Source organism: Lycorma delicatula, chromosome 6 (genome assembly GCF_047948215.1).
Source record: "Lycorma delicatula isolate Av1 chromosome 6, ASM4794821v1, whole genome shotgun sequence".
Taxonomy (NCBI): Eukaryota; Metazoa; Arthropoda; class Insecta; order Hemiptera; family Fulgoridae; genus Lycorma; species Lycorma delicatula.
Genome location: NC_134460.1, coordinates 143308582 through 143332321, shown reverse-complemented (window position 1 = coordinate 143332321; position 23740 = coordinate 143308582). Strand labels below are relative to the sequence as shown.

General features: G+C 28.4%; 1 protein-coding gene across 1 annotated transcript in view; it reads right to left on the bottom strand.

The window, feature by feature from the left end:
* Positions 1 to 21048, bottom strand: part of LOC142326312 (uncharacterized) — a 38044-nt gene extending 16996 nt beyond the window's left edge. Inside the window, exon 1 of the mRNA XM_075368709.1 lies at positions 20806 to 21048. Coding sequence (XP_075224824.1) covers positions 20806 to 20843 — 38 coding nt within the window. The 5' untranslated portion in view covers positions 20844 to 21048. The remainder of the gene's footprint in view (positions 1 to 20805) is intronic.
* Between the last annotated feature and the right edge of the window lie 2692 nt (positions 21049 to 23740).

Genomic DNA, 23740 nt, shown 5'->3' with positions numbered 1-23740 from the left:
CTTCAAAAAATACAAAAATTTCAAGTTTTCGAAGTCGACAACAAAATCTTTCTCAGTAGTTTATTGATGAAAACAATTTAGTTCATTGCACAAATATTGATGAGCCTGTGTTGCAAGTTCATAATCCTGAGGACTGGCTCCTTTTCATAGATTTGTCTAAGCATAGTTTAAAAGTGGTTTTACCACACAACGGTAACAAATATCCTTCGATACCAAATCGCTTATGGTATAAATTTGAAAGAAACATGCGATGTGATGAAAGACGTTCTTGAAAAAATAAATTATAAAAAACATATCTGACACATATGTGGTGATTTGAAAGTTATAGCTATTATTTACGCGTGCATTTAGCCTATAATAAAAGTACATGTGTTTTCTTTGCGAATAGGACAGTCGATCTAGTGACAAATATTATGTTACCAAAATGTGGAAGAAACAGGACAACTTAATTCCAAATGGGAAAAATATTATTCATGAGCCCTTAGTTGAACCCAAAAAAAAAAATAAAAATATTTTTACTCCTCAATATCAAGCTAGGACTAATAAAAAATTTTGTAAAAACAATGAAGAACAACAGTCCCGGATATTTGTACATCAGGCAGAAAGTTTCGAATGTAAGTGACGGAAAAATTAAAGAAGGAATATTTGTTGGTCCTCAAAAAAGAGAGTTGGTCAAAGATGATGTATTTAACTTAATTTTAAATAATTTAGTATGTGCAGCTTGGGCTTCATTTATAAATGCTTCAATTTCATAAAAATAATTGTGTTTCAAAAACTAGCACAAAGTGTCAAAAGTTCGAGTTAAAACAGGACTTCTCTTTACTCGTTCAAACAATATTCTCTTTCATTTTTTTCAGTCTATTACTTACATTGCCCCGATTAACTGACTATTTAATATTCTTAATAAATATGTTGATAAATAATAATTTACTTTGTAATAATTTGGTACTGCCACAAACCTCGTTTATTGATAAAATAACCAACGAGTAACAGGAACAACGTAGTAATGATATTACCGATATGTAATGATTTTTTTTTAAATATTTGTTTGTGTGAGAAGTTTATTTATTTATTTATAGTATCCATAATTTAAGAAAAAATTAAATTTACTACTTTTTGGTTAGATGTATTGCATAGTTAGAATGTATATAATATAAATATATATTTAAATTTATAATATGTATATATATATATATTATATGTTTAGTATTTTATAGGTCTTACTGTTGTACTTTGATTCTATAAATAATGTTTGGTTTTATCGAGTGTAACATTGTTATAGAGAATTATTTATTAACTCTAAATTTCTAAAAAATATGGTATACCACGATTTGAAGGTGAAGGACGCTTTGTTGCCGTTTTCAACGTTTCACTTGATGTTAAAGTTTGTGCAAATTTACTGCCGATACTAACCTTGATTTAAACCACCATTAAGACTTAACTTTAAATGAATTATTAAAGAAACATTTCTTTTCAGAATGTAATGCAGACAATTTGCTAATTACAACCCGATAAGGTACAATACCATAAAAACAATTTTAAACCTTTTAAGTGGTAACAAAAATCATGATTGAGCGATTTATTTTTCATTTAATCTTAACATTTTCTTTAAAGAATATACTACATAATACTTCGTGGCTGAGTACGCAGCTTCTTGACATTTCGTGCAGAGGTTCCCGATTCGAATCCCGGTCAGGCATCTTTTCATACGCTACCAATTTCTATCGGACTAATGATAAAACTTTATCACATTAGTGATTATTCATTCAACAGAAAAATATAAATAATAAATATAAAAAATATAGAAGAAAAAATATATATATATAAAAAAAAAATAATATTATAATAAATAATATAATAATTAATATTTAAAATAAAAATAAGAAATTATCTTTTTTTTGTAGAAAAATATAAATATTCCAGTAAATATTTACTCGTATTCCTGTAAAATTGTAAATTATATAAAAAAATTCTGTTCATCCAAAATTTTACAGGCCATTTAGATAAATGATAATTTTAAAGGGGCGTCGTTCTAATCCGACGGTGCGACTTTCGATGGTACAAAAATCGTGCGACTTCTGACGATTTTGAATCTTATGAGTTAAAACGATTTTAATGACTTTTTATTATTTCATTCATTCACATTACTCTCAACACTATAAATCCTAAACTGCAAGTTAAAATAGTTGTTTAACTTTATAAATAATAATAATTTTGTGCATCAGATATATAAAGGATATTGTTTCATTTTAAAAAGATATGGACTATTCTTCTTCTTCAACTATTAATTTATATTATTTAAACAAATTTAACTGCATCTTCAGTTCAATTTGTTTAAATAAATTCGCTATATAAATAAATTCCCTATATAAATGCTCAAAATGTAAAACTGACTGATTTCATATTAAAAAAATATAAAACCAGCCAAGCCTACATCATAAGCGGTCTTCCTGTAAAGCTAAATTAAATTTACTACAGTTAAATCTTTATTTTTTTATTTCCTTTTTTTCTTTTGTGATTTTTATTTATTTTTTGTTTAGCGGGTTTTGTTATTTTAAATGGTTTTAACTTATATTGCACAATTTTTTCTATTATTTATTTATTTTTTTAAATAATTTTGATCGTCTTAATTAAATTTTTGTTTTTGTACTTATGCCTGGCAAATTTGTTTGCGTACACCATACAAAGAGTTTCTTAAATTATTAGCTTCATTATACAGCGCTAATATATTGTTAATTCTTTCATCGTGTTTTATACCTGTTTTTTCTTTTTCATTTTGTTATGTTGCTCAGCACCTATTTTGAAAATTTATCTCTTTTGTACGTGCATATTAGCTGTGCCTATTTTGTCAAAACAAAGTACAGCAGCTAATTTGTTAAGAAAATAAGATTAAAATGTGTAAAGAAATCATGTACCGTTCTTGTTGTTGTTTGCTACTCTACGTTTGTTGTTCGGTGTCGAAGGTAAAAATGTATTATCTGCAATAACACGATTCGTACATAAAATCAAATGCCAAAATTTATACAATCTAATTAAATTGTCGGTACTCTTACGGGCAAATTCTTATATCTGAAAATCGTCGGAAGTTGCACGCATTGGAAGTGGCACGCCATACTGGAATGCTTCTTCCAAATGTTTATTGTAGCTTTGTTATTTGTTGAAGTTATGGCCGGCAGATAGCTGCTTTCTTGTTCGTGTTGTGAATAAATGTGTAACTCTGAACATACCTGGAAAGTCAGTGATTCCTTAGAGACTGACGACAGAATAGGGGTCGGGATATAGAATTTAGATGTAGGAGGTGCAGTATAGATACTCCGTGCTAACCTTCCGCACAGAAAGGCAGAACATTTATGTAATCAATGTAATGAAAGTTGGAAACTTCTCCATACTGATACTAAAGTGTATTTCTTTCATAATCATCAGGAAGAGTTTCAAAATTTATATTCTAAGGAAAACAGTTTAGTGCACTGTAACAATGTTTGTGCAAAATAAATTTATACCAAATAAATTTTTAAAAACTTACTTAACTTAGATACAGCACTTTCCTCAGTTACTTTAAATACTGTATTTTTATGTGAATAAATCTAGTTTGAAAAAAAATAAATTCATAAATTACACAAATAATAGAATTAAATTTACGTTAAATAAAATAATATTAAATAAATTTTAATAATTTATTTTTAATAATAATGTCCACTTTCCGTGTGGACTGCGTGTGAGGCTAGAGCGATGAGGTGATGCGAGCACCTCGTGTGAGGCTAAACCGATCATCACCATCAACCGGTAAAAAAACGGGATGCCTCTGGAGTGCTGTTTTGTAAGGTGAAATGGGGATTCTCTTATAATATCTTTGCAAACAATCTTCCGGTTTTCAAAATTCAAATGGAGTATTTTTGTTAGTAGGTCGATGGCTTTCTTTTCTTTTTCCTGTTTAGCCTCCGGTAACTACCGTTTAGATAATTCTTCAGAGGACGAATGAGGATGATATGTATGAGTGAAAATGAAGTGTAGTCTTGTACATTCTCAGTTCGACCATTCCTGGGATGTGTGGTTAATTGAAAGCCAACCACCAAAGAACACCGGTATCCACGATCTAGTATTCAAATCCGTATAAAAATAACTGGCTTTACTAGGACTTGAACGCTGGAACTCTCGACTTCCCAATCAGCTGATTTGGGAAGACGCGTTCACCACTAGACCAACCCGGTGGGTCAAGTTGGTCGAAGTCTAACTTTTGTATGCATCACGGTTATTCAAAAATGTTGTTATATCTTCACAACCGATCTTTCGATTTTCAAAATTGAGACGGAGTATTTGCTAGTATAACAAAATCACGATAGAACCTAACCAGAACAAAACGTTTGTCAGCAATGTTTTTTCGGCAGTCATTTTTTTTTTTTTTTAGAAGCTATCTCTTGTTTTTTTAAAAAGTATTTTATATCAAATTAAGTAGTAAAAAAACAGCAACATTAAATTTAACGTACTTTAAATATTTATCTTTTTCTGGGTTCAAATCCCGGTAAGGCAAAGAATCTTTTCATACGCTACAAAATTTCATCCACCATTAAGTAACATTAACTGAGTGTCAATTTGTTGTTGCTGAAGAAAATACAAAATTAAATGTGTTTTTCATATATTTTTAAAATTGACTAAGAACGAATATATACTCAAAGTGCTAAGATTGAATATGTTAAAACTTTACTATTCATTCCTTAAAATTAGTTTATTACAATATTTATTTACTGTAAATTTAAAAAAAAACATTATAAAATTTATTTATTGATCTCCGTTGAAATCACAGTAGGATTTATTTAAAGTAGTTAAGTAGGAAATATACATTGCTTTAGAAAAACAGGTGCGGGAAAATTTTTATAGCTTCTTATTTTATAGCTTTTAATTTTATAGTTACACTATAAGAAATTTTTAATAGACTAATTTTAAAATCCTAATTTTTAGATCTTTATTTTTCTTTATTCAGTTTTATTTTCTAAAATGAAAAATAATTAAAACCGTATAAAAATATTTATAATTATACGTAGACAATAAATATCTTTATTTTTAAAATTAAGCAATCTATTTTTGATATTCGTGTTTGATAAAAATTCTCATTTCCCTCAGCAGTCGTCCGATCGATTACTTTTCGTAGTATAAATTTAGGGATAACAGAATATTAAATGTGAAACATACCGGTCAGTCTTATATTTTCCTGTTCATGCTTTATAGTAATTATTTACAGACATTGTTTAACTAATTTATTTGTCGCATATGCACTTTAAAGTTTATTTTAAAATGATAATTAATTCGTTAATTTTATTAAGGATTAGATCGCGATGAAGGGAATCAGAAGTATGAAATATTTTTCAAGTTTTTTGTTTCAATTTATTTTAATAGATCTTCTTTTATAATAAAATTTAAGTAGATGCATAAATTTATTTATCTCGTATTTATTGTATAAAGATTATGTCATAATTTAAAAAAGAGAGAATAATTAAATAAATAAAAAAAATGTAGAATGTTTTATTTAAAAGTCAAAGTTCGGAACGCCTTAGAAAACTAATAGAAAAGAAAACAAATATAGTTTTAAACACATTTAAATTTTAATAATAGAAAAAAAGAGAATAAAATGAGTAATAAAAACAATATTTTTTTTTGTTAAATGCCATAACGTAATGGCATGAACTGAATTTTTTATATGGCATTGCGCCGTAAATTTAAATTGCCCAGGAACATTCGTCAAATCCTGGGCAATAATAACGAAGTTTGGACCGGGTCTTTTTATAAGATGTATTAATATTTTACATAACTTTTAATAAAGGTGTTCTTTTTTTTGTTATTATCTATCCATAATATCAAGTGGAAATAAGGGGTGCTGCAGTTCCACAGTGTCTATACGCGAGCCGTCACTGCGTCTCAGAAATGATCGGCCTATGTCTGTACAAAACTACACTCATACATATCATTATCATCTCAGTGGGCCTTGATGAAGGGATCGCTTATTGATCACTTGTTGAACAGATTGCAATATACACATTACGAAATGAAATATATATTAAATCTATATTGAATTTTTTTTTTGCCATAATGTTCATCCATGAAAGTCCGACTTTTCCAAAGACAATATTACTTAATAATCATGTGAAAATTGAAAGTTAGAAAAAATAAAACAATAAACAATGAATTCATTAAATAAATAAGAATAATAAATAAAGAATTCGTTAGAGCGAATGAGTGTTGTAAAAATTATTCACAAAACTGAACTTTACAACACTGAATTTTTGTTTAATTTTATTACGGCTCCAACTTATTTAAAAAATATAACTTATTTAATTTAAAGTAGTTAAGGTTAATTGAAGTTATCGGTGATTTGTCAACCCACTAGTAGACTTTTAATAGCAGACTAATATTTAACAACACAATATACTCAGTTTAACTAAATAAAATTTTTTTAAAAATATTACTAGATAAATAAAAATGAAAACCTTTTTATCTTTGTTTTTGGGCATCATATTTAATGGGTTATTCATTTGTAAAAACCATCATTTTACTTTTATAAAATTGTATGAATAATTTTTCAAGAATTATAAACTATTTAAAATTGTATCATTTTAAAAATCGTAAAGAAATAATAACTTTTTTTTTTAATTTTGTTTGAAATTGCAAGTAATAAGCACTAAAATATAAGTAGTATTCTCTAAAGCAATCCTTTGGATTGAATTTTAGGATACTTTTAGGATCTGAGAAATTTAATTCTAAAATTTACGAAATCGTGCAAATGAAGAAAAGATTTTATGCATATTTCTCAGTTTAGCTTAGATCACATTTCAAAAAGTTTCACATAATTGAATTTTAATTTTATTCTTTAAAAACTATATTTTTTATAACTAAGAAAATTATAGTTGAACCCAGAGCCAATTGAACGAGAAGATTATTGAATAGAAATAATTAAATAATAAGATTAATCTTAATAATAAGATTATTGAATAGCAATAATTAAATCAAGTTGCATAATTTTTTTAAAACACATAATATTTTGGGTATTTATTTAATCTTTTTTTTTTTTTTTTTTTAATTAGGCTTCTCTTGAGGTAAATTTTTAATTTTTGAAGCTTAATCATTTTTAGCATTACTATAAAAAAACATAAACTGAAAAAAATTTCTTATATTAAGGTACGATCGGCGTTTTCAAAAATTCCTTGAAATTTTCTTTACTAAAATTATAATACACTTGATTTTTATTTCGACTATTTTATTTTACACTTATGTTTAACAGTTTAAAGATAATTTCACTAACGCATTAAAAATAACCTTTTTTTCCATTTTATTATGTTTTATATTATTGACTATAATTTTTAAAAATATTGGCCAAAAAAGCTTTACTTTGATCTATCTAAATATTCTATAGAATACTCAAAAGGACGAAGTTCGGCCTCAACCGGAAATATTGTTTTCTTTTTTTGATAGACTTTCTATTTTTTTAAATGTACTGTTTGCCAGTACTTATAGTAAGAATTTTACTTTTCTTTTGGTTTTTTATTTTAATATTTTCATCATAAGATGAAACTATGAAGATTAAAAGAAAAGTATTGTATAAATTAAATTTCTACTTACCGACAATTTAAAAAGTGTAAATCCTAGTACTTTCGGAGCTGTTACTCCATCTTCAGGGAATTTCTAAAAGATGTTAATTTAAATTCAAATCAATAATCGTATTTAAATTAAATTGTTATGTTCATAATAGTCAGTCGTCAATAATAAAATTAATTCGTAAGACAGTAATTAATTCGTAATCAGTAAGACAGTAACGTAATGTTTGTAAAAGGTTTGCGATTATTATAAAATCTTAATAAATTAAATTTAAAAGAAAAGTAATTGAGGAATAACCGCTCTCAATTATGTACCAGTATTATAAAGTTTATAATTAAGCTTTAAACTCATCAGCGCTATACTTTTCGTACAACATAATATTTGGATATTTATCATAGCAAAAATCTGATAATCCATGCGATGCCTGGTTATATTGCTAGCATTTGATATTTCCTTTTGACCGGGTTTCCGTTCTAGTCATGGAATCTTTTATATGTTACAGATTTCCATATTGTATTTCCTTTAGTATCTTAATACCGGAAGTGTATCTAAAATTCCACTCGCCTAACCCCAGGAAAACTACTGGAAAACAGGTGTAAAAAAATTGTTTTTAACTAATGCAAAAAAATTGTTTTCTTAAGTATGTACTGTAATTACTGTTGTAATCGGAAGGTTCAGAGTTCAAATCCCGGTTAGATAAGTTATTTTTTCACTCGTTATATAAATAATTTTCCCTTCGCAAAAGAAAAATTATAATCGAGTACTAGCCTGTTGTATGAATAAATAAAAATAAAAATTAATTCATATTACGGTAAAAATTAAACAAATAGAATATATGAAAATAAAAAGTAAATAAATTTCTACAAATTAATATTAAAAAGTTTAATAATTACAAAATATTGTTTATACATATACCGTATTTCACTCGAAATGTATCGATAAAATTAAGAACTGAAGGTGTCATGCGAAGTGGACCACATGTTCAATAGAACTGCCACAGCCGAGTCATATCAAATAGCTAAATGTGGCGGCTCGCTCGCCACATGTATACTAGATCTGTATAGTCGTTATTTAACGTCTGGGGAAAGACGTTCTTGATATCGGTAAATTTTACTACAAAATCAGCTATTTTATCGTATAGTTCGGTCGGCGATTAGTACTATTTGTATATAAGTATACTTACAAGGTAGCCTGCTTTTTATTGTTATTACAATAGCTGTGGAGGTCAAAGATGCGCCGCCTGGTACGGAGACCTATCTGCACCTGCACCTGCCGCCTAATCGATCCGTCCGCCCGCTTAGTGTGTCGGTTTAATTCGCTGCATACCGTTACATCACCCGTCGACTTTCGACTATAATCCGGGATCCTACCGTACCCTTGTACGAACAAATTTAATAAGCCTAAGATTTATAACAATAATAAAAACTGCACTTTAAAATTCCATGAACTTTTAAAGATAAATGTTCATTTAAAATAATAATAATACCAAGTTAAAGGCCGCCTTGAAAATTACTTATCAGTAACTCGCAAATTATCCCCTTACGTAAATCCTTCTTATCGTAAACAGAATTTTTATTTACCTGTCTGTCGTAAATTTTCATTAATTTTGCGCTAATAAATCGTTTAACCTTTCTTTTCTTTATATTCCATAATTAATTATTTATCTATCTACCAAATTTTTGCCTTCCCTTACAGCTTCCATCATCCATACTTTCTTCTATAACGCTTAATAAATTTTATATATGACTCACAAACCAATTTTTAACCGATTTTTAAAAAAATGGTTCTCATTTGAACATAGATTCAAAGTGGTGAATGAATGAAGTCTGAAAATGCATTTTCAAACTTTTCAAGTTAATTTTCAAACTTCAGTAGCTCACTATCAAATGTATGATTAAGATTATTATTTTTAATTATTTTATTACGAAACGTTACATCATCACTTATTTGAAGATATCTTTTATTCTGTTATTTAAAATATTTTCTCATGTAACTTAATAAAAACTAGTTGGAAAACGTTAGTTTTGTACATATTTACGTATATATTGTACAGTTTTTTACATACACATAGTACATACCTCCCGTATTCCACACACCTTAATTTACGTTAATACTAATTCTCTATGTACTGTTTCTTCGAATTGCAAATTTTCTTTCTTTCATAAAGCTTTTTTTCATGTAGGTGGAGTTTTATATTAACCTTACCCGTATTTTAAAAATAAAATCCTTTACAATAAAATTGCTGATCTCCGTGGCGGAGTGGTAGCGTCTCGGCTTTTCATCTGGCCGCTCCGGCTTCAAATCTCCATCAGACATGCGTTACAAAATTTTACTTCCATATTCTCACGTACAAGCTTCAAAAGTTTCTCCAGTGAATTAATTCATCAAAATAAAAAATAATCATAAATAAACAAAATCGATTTCATAACAATGCATTAAAAAATAATTAATGTTGTATTCGATTCTTCCATAAATTTCGAACTTTTGAATTCGATGTCAAATTGTAAACAAACAATTAACAAATTACATATCGTTAATTTGGCTCAGATTTTATAAAAAAGTCGAAATTTAAAGATAAATTGATAGCAGTATATTTATTTATTTTTTTATATTTAAAATTTTTCTTGAAATGTATTCAAAAAATTCTTTTTAATATTTATAAATTTCTATTTTTTCTGTTTTGACTTTCATGTAATCCATTACAAATATTTTTTATATGTTCTTCCTTACATCTAAATCTTTATTTTAAAACAGAAAAATCTTTTTCTTTATGAAAGCTCTTTCGCTTTTGCTATCTTACTTTTGGTATTTTCATTATTTTATTCATTCTTTATAACTTTACTGTACAAATAACGTACTGTACTATACTTACTATACTTTTCTTCGATAATATGTTTTACTTAGCTATGGTAAATGTGATTTAATTTATAAATTTTTGATATTCTCTTTTGCGTCACATTTTATTGATTTTATTTTATTTTTGTTTTTCTTCTTTATTTTATAATTGACAAAACAAAAATTAGTATAATTCATTTAATACGACACAAATTGTGTCCTGTTCACAGATTTTTGTAATACTAATTAACGAAAGGTTTCATAAACAGAATGTTCCATGAGCAATCGTCATTATAATTATAAATTTAAAATATAATATAAAATTTAAATACAATAAAACATTTTAAAATTGAAAATAAAGAAAAAAATTCAATTAAAAATTTTTTGGCATCGAAAACTTTTTTCCGATAACTTAAAAAGTCAAATTCCCAGACCTAAATCTACATACTCGTATATAAAACTGTAAGTGTTCGTATGTTCAAAATCGTAAATCTCTGAAAGTTTTTCCCCGATTGCTTTGAAATTTTGACATAACAATGCATTCGAATTCACGCATGTTTTTATATACCTACTATTTATATACCTTAGATGTCACACCTGTGACAGGTAAAAACATGCTTTTTTTTTAAAAAACAACGCTATCTGTTGGACGTAAAAGCAACACACGCTAGACTAAATATTTTACGATTCCATTTAAATATTTCCGATATGTGTGTTGCTTTTACGTCCGATATGTGTGTCCGCTATAGTCTAAGAAACTATTGAACCGTTTTACGCGCGGGGAAAAAGGGAGAAAGGGAAAAATCGAAAAAAGTAAAAGGGAAGAAGGGGGAAATGGAAAAATGGAAAACGGGAAAAGGAAATGGAAAGGGGAAAGAAGAAAAAAGAAAAGGGGAAGGGTGAAAGAGGAAGGAGAAAGGGAAATAAATGAAGGAGAAATTGCAGGAAAGGGGAAAAATTGGGGAAAGGGAAGGGGTAACAGTGGAACGGAATATGGTAAAAATGAATATGAAAAAAAGAAAGAGAGAAAGGGGAAAAAAGAAAAGAGGAAAGGAAAGGGAAAAAGGAATAAAGAGTAAAAGGGAGAAAGGGTAAAGGGAAATTTTTAATTTTGTGAAGTTCCGTGATGTTCATTTTGTTAATGTTTTATCTCAATTGTGATCATTTAATCTATATATATATATATATTATATATATATATATATATGCTCAAATCTAGCAATAGGGAAGCATTGCTGGGTCTAAGATAGAATATACTACATATTTATGTGGACATAAATAATTTGGAAATATTGTTATTTTAACATACGATTTTCAAATTTTTTTTGGAGTCCCACTATTGTTTTTTAATTACTTTTCTACAGATTTTTATAAAACTTTAGTTAATAACAGTAAAAAAACTTTTTTCTTCAGATTTGATGTAAGTAAATTTAGTTGGATAAATTAGATTAAATATAGAAAGAAGTCAAGAAAAACGAACAAAAGTTTTACATTTTATTTTAATAGGGAAAGTCGAAGTATATATAAAAAAAATAAAATAGACTAGTTATTGCACCTTTACACTACGATTTTGAGATTTTTTTTATTATTTACTAATTTAATTTAGTCAATCGTTATTTCTTCTTATGCAATCGAAATTTCTTAAATTTCTTAACTAAGTAATAAGAAATATATAATAACTGTTTAGGTTGGTACATAATTGACGCTTATTGTTTTATTTTAATGATAGTCGGGATCTGACTATCATTTTTGGCTCATTTTAGACGTAGAAATATTATGTTTGTAGAACTTAACTTACGTAAGTATGTAATTCTTTAATATTTACTTAGGTGTTTTATAAATTTATCTCATATTCATGTATTTTGATTTAGCAATCTTGTAAAATTTCTTAAATTTAACCTCCCTCCTAAATAAAATATTAATTAGTTTTTTAAGAAGTAACAGACTTGTGTCTTGCTAAAATTTAATTTTAGTAAGATTATTGTAATATTATCAAAAGATTCTAAGTAAAAAAAAAAGAAAAAACATGGAAAATATAATACAGAAGATCTGTGATCTGATTAACAAATCCATACCGATATAACATAACTTATGGAACACGCCTAATATAGTTTTTCGTACCAAGGTTAATTCAAACTGTGAATACGCTATCAAAACAATAACAACACATTATCAGATTGAAAATTACCAAGTAAGTAGTCGTCTAACTTCAATTTTTCATGTAAAAGTTAGATTTAACAATACTGATTAAATCTTTACAATATCGATTCCTAGATTCTTATTGCTACCAATTACTTTTTATCAAGATTTATTGACCTGACAAACCTTTTATTACGCTACAAGGTCTTTTGTTTGACACTTAACAAAACTTCTAAGTGGTTAACCACATATTCTGTTGAGAAATATTTTTAAAAAATGCTAAAACTCTTATCATTAAGTTACTAAGAAATTTTTTGTAACTTCATTTAATTTAAAATTTGTTCTTTTTAATAAATATAATGTTAGAAGTCATATATTTCAGGAATATATGTTAAATATTTAAATAGATTAATTTTTTTTGAATTGCTTTAAGTTTGTTTAAACAGATTTATTTCCAAAGTTACATTGCCTAAAATTTAGTTTTAGACAAAATTTTGATGAAAAAAATTGATGAAAAAAAATAAAAATTTTCTTTCGACAATATTAATCTTTCTTTCTTTTTTTAAATCGATTGATATTAATAGAAATGTTACTATTTTCATTTAATATAGCATTAAAAAAATGTAATATCTCATGCAACTAATTATAAATGTAGTTCAGATTATTACATATTCCTTTTAGTAAGACTTAAGGTAGTCATTAAATTATAAAACCTTTTAGTTATGTAAATATCAGTTTTAATCACGTTAAAAAATTATTTCTTAGCTATATAACAACATTATACACGTAATTTTGTTAATAAAAATATTTAACAGTATTTCATGCATATCGATTTGTTTCAGTAACCAATATTTAAATAAAAAGTACAACAAATACGAAAACAAATAAATTAAAATAATCTTTAGTATATAGTTGTTTTTAGCTTGATTCTTTGCCAAAAACCTTGAAAAGCTTATGTGCGGAAGTCGAAATGGAATTTTATAGCGTATGAAAAATTCCAAGCCTGATCGGGATTCGAACCCCGGGATCTCCGGATGAGAGGCCAGGACGTTACCACTCCGCCACGGAGATCGGCGTTTAGTATAATATCTTAATCGTACAGTAACTGACATTTAAATTCATGATTAAATTTAATCTCCTGGCATCATAGCTCAAGAGTTATACTGCAAGAAGGAAAATATAGTAAACAGTCAAAAAATGGGATATTTTTTGTTGCATCTTTCGACGTTTCATGATCCAGGGACCCTCAAAAACCAAAAAAATGGGGGATAATGTTCATACGTACGTATGTACATGTGTTTGCCTATTTGAAGCTTAATAACTTTTGACTGGAAAACGATTTTTATGAAATTTTGTATAGACTAGTGTATGTAAGGTAATTTGTTGGTAAAATTTTGGGGTCAATATCTCCAGGGTGTAGATTAGGTAGTTTTTTGAATCAATTTTTTCAAAGGTTTGCTATTATAACCCCGCTTTATTTATATTAAACTCAAATACATGCGTATAAGCTTATCTTACCATTTAAAAAAAAGTTTGCCTGAATTCCTCCTTCCCAAAGATCGAAAAAAGCTTTTTATTTATTTTATATTTTTTAACAGAATTTTATTTTGTCTTCCTAACCATAATAGTAGTGCAAGCGATCCGAAAAATACTTTGGGGGCAATATTGGGGATGAAGGAGCCGATTTAAAATACCAATTTTTAAAATTTTTTAAAACTCTTTTTGATTTATTTTCATGAATCTTTATTTTTTCACCAATGCTAGGAAAGTATTACAACTTTATTGACAGCCTTGTTGTTTCTGGTGGGCTTACTTCAATCCTCGGAAATTTAGATATATTCAGTTTTGTTTCATTAAAATATCTCATTTTCATTTTGACACCTCTGTCAAAAGATTATATTTAATTCTTAAATCCTCTAATAATATTAAAATAAATTCATCCAATTAAAAATTCACGTCTTTTTGAGGCACCCAATATTAAACGATTCAAAAGTAATAAAAAATAAACTAGAAGATAAATGGAAATGGATTTAATATAAATTAAAAAAAAAAAATCTTGACAGTAATAAATGAATTGTTAAAGGAGTTATAGATAAGGTCGTCATCCTTTGAATATTGCATATCCGCACTTTGATTTGATTGAATTAGGGAAATTTTCATGATCGATTAAATCCCTCGTTGTAATCTCTCGCTTGTAAATTGTACGATGTTTTCGTTCAGTGACCTAAAGGAAACTTATTCTTAATAGAGAATTCAGCATAATGTAGCATATTAAGCAATAATTTATTTTTTATTCATTTTAACAACAACAAAAAAAATCGTTTTAAATATAAATATTAAACATTTTAAGTAGATATTTATATCAATTACAACTTAAAAATATTTGCCTGGGTGTTCCATAAAAGAGTTTTTTATTTCATAGAATTAAAGAAAACAATATTAATTTTTAAGTTTTTTTCAAAAAATATCTTTTTTTCGATCGGGAAGTGTAACAGAACGAGTTATTAATGATGTACACATTGAAGATAGGTTAAGTAATTACTCGTAATTTTTGGAAATGTTTTTTGACATCTCTGGCACTTTCTATATTGTCTGGTAGTTAACAATAATTTTACAACTTTTAAACTTCGGAAGAAATTAAGATAATGAAAAATTATTTTAAGGCTAGGGAAATAATTCTGTAAAATGGTAGCTTTATTATGCTTAAGTAAATTCCTCAAATATGAATATGTACGGTTGAGTTTGAGAATCAATAACTTCCAAACGAATCGTCAGATTATTTTGTTTGATACATTATGTTTTAACCCGTTCAATTTTACATTTAGTAATTACTTTGTAACTGGTGTTTTTTTAATCAGATATTTTTGTAGTAAATTCAAAAAGTACCTGATTTTAGAGTGAAACTGCAGAAGATACTAATTTGATTGGCAAATTCTACTATAGAATTCCTTTTAATATTAAAAGATTGTTTGTCATATTTTTTTTAACATACATTTTAACACGTCTGACATTTATACCTTTCTATTTTTTATGAAGTCCTGTTAATTCCGTGACTACAAGTATAAGATGAGCGAGAGGTACTTGAAAATAATTTTGCTTTAGAACTGTTCTGTTTTTTATAGTTCTTGGGATTAAGTCTATTGGCAAATTGTAAGAGGTTTGCGTGAGCTGATAACATATTATGAATAAACCACCGTTATTAATATAGGCTGATGAAATTAGGAAAGTAGAAATTAATAAGCTGTTGCCGTAAATGTAACCGTTGTAATCCACCTAAAATGAGACACTTTTTTCTCAAAATTGACATATTCATTTTCAAATATAGCTAGTATTTTATGAGTATTATAGTAGTATAATCTTTAAATAAGCTAATGTCAAACTATATTCGAAAAAATCGAGAGATCGAAAAACTACTTCGCTTCTCACTTTCGTAAGTTAACAGACATAAGACTTTTTTAATTGTGCTTTTTATACAAATTTGATCAAATTTATGTATATTTTTGATAAACCATGGAATAACGACGAAACGGATTATTAATAAGAGTTTTTAAAGAGTTTTGATTAAACCGTAGGTTCTGTTTTAACATAAAATAGCCTATATAAAAGACTCAATTCCTTACTAAAAATTTACTTTTTTTCGAACTTTTATAAAAAGCAGTGAAAAATTAGTCTATAACATTTACATTTTTTTAAATACTTTTTTTAATTTTTAATAAATAAATCTCTTTTATTTTTAAACTAGCAGACCCGGCAATGCTTCGCTATTGCTAGATTTGAGTATGCATATAGATTAGGTAAACACAATTGAAAGTTTGATAAAACATTAATAAAATGAACATTACAGAACTTCATAAAATGTAACCTTTCCCTTTTACCATTTCCCCCGTTCCTTTTTCTCCTTTTCCTTTTCCCATTTTTATTTTTAACACATTCCCTTTCACTTTTTTCTTTTCCTTTCCCCCATTTGTATTTTCCTCCCCTTACCCCTTCCTTTCCCTATTTTTATTTCCCTTGCTCCCCCTTTTCACTTTCGCCATTTTTTTTCTCTTTTCCCTTTTCTATTTCCTTTTCCCGTTTTTCTTTTCCTCGATTTCCCCTTTTTTTTCTTTTTTCCATTTTTCCCTCCTTCCCTTTTTACCTTTTCGATTTTTCCCTTTCTCCCTGTTTTTCAAAACTCCCTTTTTCGCGCTGTTTTTAAAAAAAATCATGTTTTTACCTGTCACAAGTGTGACATCATATATATATATAAATAAATAGTAAGTATATAAAAACACGCGCGTATTCGAATGCAACGTTATGTCAAAATTTCAAAGTAATCGGTGAAGAACTTTCGGAGATTTAAGATGTTGAATAAACGAACATTTACATTTTTATTTATATAGATAATCTAATACAGTTTTCACGGTTATGACAGAATTTTTAAAAATGTTTAAAATGTTTAAATTTTGAAACAACTTTTAATAAACTTACATAATAACCAAAAATTATATTTCGTTTAAACCACGTTTACGAAACTTATGAGCTGGTATAAGCTGTTGCTGGCACAAAAAGCAGCGTTCGTGCATTTACGTACAGTTAGTTACGAGAAATCAGCCAATGATAGGTTGATGTTCTTGACACGTATACAATACCAGCGTAGTAATGGGCTTACTCTTTCAACCATACACAACTATTTTTCCCTCCACCAATCGTCATTCACAGTCATTAGTTCTGGTGAGTGAGTGGGAACGCTAATTCAGCCTTCAATCAGGTTCCTTTTCACTCTTCAAACATACTGATTGTTGTATGGATATCTCCTGTGGACGTTCCACAGAAGATCCAATCAAATGGTTTGTATAGTTCATTTGGATAGTTTCTGGTTTTTCATTAGTATATTTGAATACTAGGTCGTGCCCATACCGGTGTTCTTTGGTGGTTGAATTTCAGTTAACCACACATCTCAGGAATGGTCGATCTGAGACTGTACAAGATTACACTTCATACATATCATCCTCATTCATCCTCTGAAGTAATATCTTACGGTGGTTCCGGAAGATAACAGAAAAAAAGAGAGGTTTTTCATTAAGCATCACCTCACGTGACACTTTAAATTGGAGAAAACAGTGTACAGTAGCATAAATCTAAGCCGGTAAACGCAAAATTGTTGATTATTAATGTGCTCCTTTCCTCTAGGTAAGATCCTCCAACAACACTTTTAGAACTTATTCTGAGAATATAAAAACTAATTTTAATTGAGAAATGAGTATCACGGATCAACAATCATATTACTATGATTGTATACAGAAAAAATTTGAAAAAAAAAATTGAATAAATATAACAATACAATCTTATTTCAGAAGAAGGACCGAACTAGTATTTGTAAAAAAATACTCATTCTCCTTCGCATACTTGCAAGATAAGAAATATATATACTTTTTTTTAGTTACAATTTTAACTTTACAATTAAACCTTGAAAAGTTAAACATAATGCTAAACCTGTCGAAAGAGCGATTTATAAATCGATTTGTAAAGACATGTATAGTTCAGTTTAGAATAATTAGGAAAAACTAAAAGAAAGATTGAAATTAAAATAAAGGAGCGTTTGACTAAAAAGAGATGTAGAAAAACAAAGAAATCGGTTCTAGAGCGCCACTGCCTGGAACCTGTCGTAAAATTAATTTATTAGAAATGATAATTTGAAAAAGTTTTACGTAACAAACAAGAGCTTATTTTATTAATAGTGGTGACGCAGTAGTTTAATTATTGAACAACGTAGAGGATCAATATCTAATAACCTTTTTGAATTTTAAATTTCTTAAAAATCCTTTTAAATGTTTCAGCAATAACAACATTAAAAGGTATCCTCTTTAATTTTGTACGCGGGCGAGGCCATAATTTGTCCAGTTTTTGTCCATCGCTTTGAATACTTTAAGATTTATGTAGGTATATTTATTTTTCTTGCGATAAAATTTTATCCATCCAACTTACATAAGAAACTTGTATTATGTAGTAATGGGTGATCCAAATAAAAGAGGTTACCAATTACATCTAGTTAAAATGTTTTTAATTTAAATTTACGCTTTCTCTTAGGTTTGCGTATAATGACAACACTTTTTTTATTTTTATTTTAATTTTAACATACTGGAAAATATATACAGCAAATACTGTTAATGAAAATTAATTAATTTTATCATTATTATTATTATTATTAATTTTAATTAATTTATTTACCTTTTTATACGAAGTAAAGGAAGTATTATGACCGCGAAAAATTTCAGTTTTCAGATTTCAACAGAAATATCCATTTTGACTAGTTTCAGCGTGACATCTGTACGTACATATGTATCTCACATAACTGAAAAACGATTAGCCGTAGAATTTTGGAGTATGACTGTTGTAACATCTAGTTGTGCACCTCCTCTTTTGATTGCAATCGATTGGACAAAAAGTGTCCAAAAATGCCCAAAATTCAAAACATTTGGATTTTGGACTTTTTCTTAACTGCAGTATTAAGTCCTCATTGAGAGCTTTTCAAAGATATATCCTAAGAGGTACTTATTTTCATTGGTTCCAGAGTTATAGCCAAATGAAATTTTAATTAATTAAATATTTGGAACTTACAATGGGTACATCGGTTCGAATCCGACTTCATATACATGCTATTTTAACTTTTTTTTATTTTAAATTTATTGATCTATTAATAATTATTAACCTCTGACTGTAAAAAAAAAAATTACAATAAATAATAATTCAATAATAATAAAAAATATATATGAAAAGAATCAGAAGTTATTAGTTAAATAAAATTTTATGTACGTTTCATTTTAATTCAAAAATTTTTACAGAAGTTAATAATTATTAATAAATCAATATATTTAAATTACAAAGAAGAAGTTAAAAAAATATATATGTATATGAAGTCGGATTCGAAACTATGTATCCATGGTTACCGGACCCGACACGTTCTCACTTACACCACATAACTACTTGAGGTGAAACAAAATTAATGTATAAACTAATACAAAATGCTGATACGGACACCACAGAAAAATGTGATGCAATGTGGCGTCCACAACAATGCAATTGTGTAACTGTCCACTTTATTAAAGAATTGGAAGATCGTATCTCACTTTCAAATGATACAACTTTAAATGAATTGCAGCAAAAAATGTGTATTTGTAATTTATTAGGCGTACAAGAAAGCCATGTGGTGTCCACGTCAAATTTTTTTTAATGGTTACTTCCTCCGGAAGTACTGAAAGGAAATATTTTTAATTAACTGGTCGTTAAAGTTGAATCAATATTTAAGAATGCATATTTGAATAAAATTATGAGCTATCAATTAATAATTATTATACCAGCTAAATTTTCGTTTTTTCATAAATTAAAATTCTTTACAAAATAGAAACTATAATATATTATTACTTTCTATTTATCACGTTTTCATAGTGTAGTTACATTAATGAAATACTAAATTATTAAATTGTTAGTGTTACTTTAATGTAATTTATTTTATAATTACGTAGCCTTGCTTAAACACCTGTTAACTGTCATCATTATTATTCAAATACGTTTTTATTATTATTTCCTTTTTCATATACTTTTTCATTATTTTTATTTATACCACTTTTTTAAAGACTCTGCTGTGAATATTGATCAAATTTAAATATTATTTGTTTACACACACACACACACACACACACGCACACGCACACGCACACGCACACGCACACGTAAATGTGTATATATATATATATAATATTATATATATATATATATATATATATATATATATATAAAACTTTTAAGCATATACTCTTGCATAATTTATTATTGCGGGTAGTTATACTTTTTTAAAGAATTATTTAATAATACTTATTTTGTAAAAAAAAAAGAGATTGAATAATTGGAATAAAGAATAAATAAATTACTGATTTAAAATACAAACAAATAAATAAGGAATTTATCTTCGTTTAATATATTTTATTTCTTTGCATTACCATAAATACAAAAAGCAGTGATACAGATTTGAAAGGGTCGGTTAATCGTGGTAATATTCAGTTTGCCAGTAAAGCATACGGCGATCACAGCCTTTCAGATAAAGGTTCAAAAATACGCATTTTATCGCGTGTCTTAACTCACTCGAATGTATTAATATACCGCATATGAATAATTCATCGCATTTCCCTCAAGATTAATTTTACAAAACATTACGTACTAAATATAGTAAATCTTAGGCTATTATAATCTTAACCTGTTCTTACCCACCTCTTATTGTCGCCGTTGGTACTATTTTTCACGGTCATTAATCTTCAATTTATATTGACCGCGCACGTATTCGCGCGTGCGCGTAAGTTATCCTATTAAAATAAAAACCGATTATATAAAAACTTTTTTTATTTATTTTTCTATCTATGAGATGAGCACGTCACCCGGTGCAGAGTACGAATGCAGGTGATCCTCTATCTACGATAACACTGCGAAGAATGTACTCGTGAATCGTAGGTCGATCTATTCCGTGCGCCACCCGAACGCGTAAAAGATAGAAGACTGAATGGACAGAGCGACAGAGAGAGGGCGAAGCATTGTAGAGTAGCTTTGTCAAGGACGCTAAGCCTTCTTCACCGTTTCGTCCCACACCTCGACGAGAACTGTAGTAAAATATTCGTTCTCATTAACTATGTAGCGGACTGTCAGCGATAGCGAACACTTTAACGAGCTGTAGGTCTTATCAAACTCGGTCAGGGATCGCAAGGTCATCTCTGCTCCTGGAAATAGTCACAAATTGATGGGCGAAATTTCCTGTTCGTCATCCACGTTCAAGGACAAACGAACGGCTAACAATTACTACCCCCCTTTTACTTCTCAAATCACCTTGGTTGGCATTGAAGTGCTACTATCAGAAGAAGGGGGTTGTTAAAATATCAATCACTCTCCTTTCTGCGACCGACACGCGACCTTTAATAATAACAGTAATAATATTTCTTTTATCGTAATATTCCGATTTCAACGGAATAACTTATTACACCCGATTCAAATTTTCATAATTATTAATTTTTAATTAAATAAATGAAGGATTGTTTTATTATATTGTAGAATCTGTTTAACAAAAGAATAAAATTGATCAAATTGAACCGTTCATCTTAAATTCAGTTTGTCAACTAAATATATATTTATTAACATGTTGAAATTATTGAGTATGATCTGCAATTAAATATTGATTATCGAAAATGTAAATTTCTAGTAAAAATGCAACAAGGTGTATTTGATGATTACAAAAAAAAAATTATATTTTAAAACAACTTTATTAATTATTTTTTAATGTGTACTAAATTTATTTAATGGTGAAATCAGCTTATTAAAAAAATCAAATCAACATTTTATTAACAAAATCATATTTTTAAAAAGTAATTAAAACTTACCAATTTTTTTAATAATTTTTTTTTTAAATTTGTATGGGTCGGAAGTTTTCGGCCTAAAAATAACTGATATATTTCGTCCCATAGCAGCTTATTAACTAGTTCTTCAAAACTAGAGCTCTATCTGCATTTTGAATTTTAAAAATAATAAGAAAAAATTAAAATAAAGTATATAAGGAATTACATAGTAATTAATTACGGAAGGTTTAATTAAGAGACAGAAATTATGATATTTATTATAATCATTGATAATTATGAATGTCATAAGTATTGTTTTCAAGGTCACTCGATATCACTGACTGATGACTTTTGAAGAGGTACTTCTATTACATTTTATAGTATTTTTTTTTTCAGCTTTGTCGTAAAAAAATATTCCGAGAGATAAACGGTAAAAAAACAACAAATTATTTAATAAACCGATAAAGGTATGATGCTGATAAGTGAATGTTCTTAGAAATAAACGTTAGGATTAAAGATGCAGAAAGAGTAACGTATTTAAGTGAGACAGATTGAAAATTGGGGTAACATCAAGAGTGGAGGGGAGGACCACATGTTTAATTTGTCAGGACCAGAGGCTTGTAGATATTAACTTCTCCCTATACACCTTACTATTAACCACGTCTAAGGGCACCGTTCCATTGCAAGTAAACAGACCAGACCAGTGCAGACGTAATTCTATGTCTGACGGACGTGGAACATAAACTTGTGGCAAACCAGATAAGATCAACTTCTTGAATATAACTGATTCTATTTTAGTTCGCTTTAGGTTTGGATAGGGGTGAACATGTCCAGCTCTTCAAATAATTGGGATGATTTTCTTTTGGAAAAAATTAACTAAATGTCAAAAGAAAACTAAGATTTTAAATTCATGATCTGTAGCAGGACCTTAGCACCGCGACGGGGAGTGTTATTCATTAAGACTTTGGGAGATGGCATTTCCACGGCCCTAGCATCTGCAGTTTTTCTTCCCACAACACACAGAGCTGCAAAACACTTTACACTAAACACATACACTACACCAAGAACAATATACAAATTACAACATATACCCTTACACAACTAGGTGGTACATACGCTTACACAGGTGGTGTTGCGACACCTTACGAATCGCAACCGAAACCCAAGGTGAAAGCTACGTGCCGATGGGTGGATGGTTCTAAGTAGTGAGTCTTGAACGATGTCCTCTGGGCACCTGGGCGAACCCAATTTTATTTAGTTCTAACTCCAGTACGCGTGCGCTCTGCTGGAGTGGTCAATTATATCATCGGTACTTGTGGGAGCCACATGTCTATTCCTTTAAGTACTTCTTTGGTAATTGTTGGTCCATTTGAAAAACCACCAAAACTGGGAGCTTAAAACGGCTTCGACCGACGTTGGCAGCTGAAGATATGTCTGGTGATGAAGCGAGAAATTTGAAGAACATCAGTAATACGGTTTATTGTAGTCAAATACAAGGAAGAAGGTAAATCATTTGCTAAGGTTTCACCTTTCTTAATTAACAAGTGCCTTGTTGCAGCGTGTGGTTCTCCGAAATTAATTTAAAATCTTAGAAGTGGCATCCTGTTGATCGAGGTTGCTGATGATGATCAGAGTCGGAAGCTACTGGCCCTCAGTTCATAGGGAAAGACGAGGTGATTGTGGAACCACACAATACCTTAAATTCCAGCAAGGGGATTATTAAGATAATCCCCTTATGGAAATCACGACATAAGTGTCGTGATTTGGTTGGTATTGAACCATCAAAGATAACAGAGGAACTGTTTCCACAGTAAGTCACTTCTGTT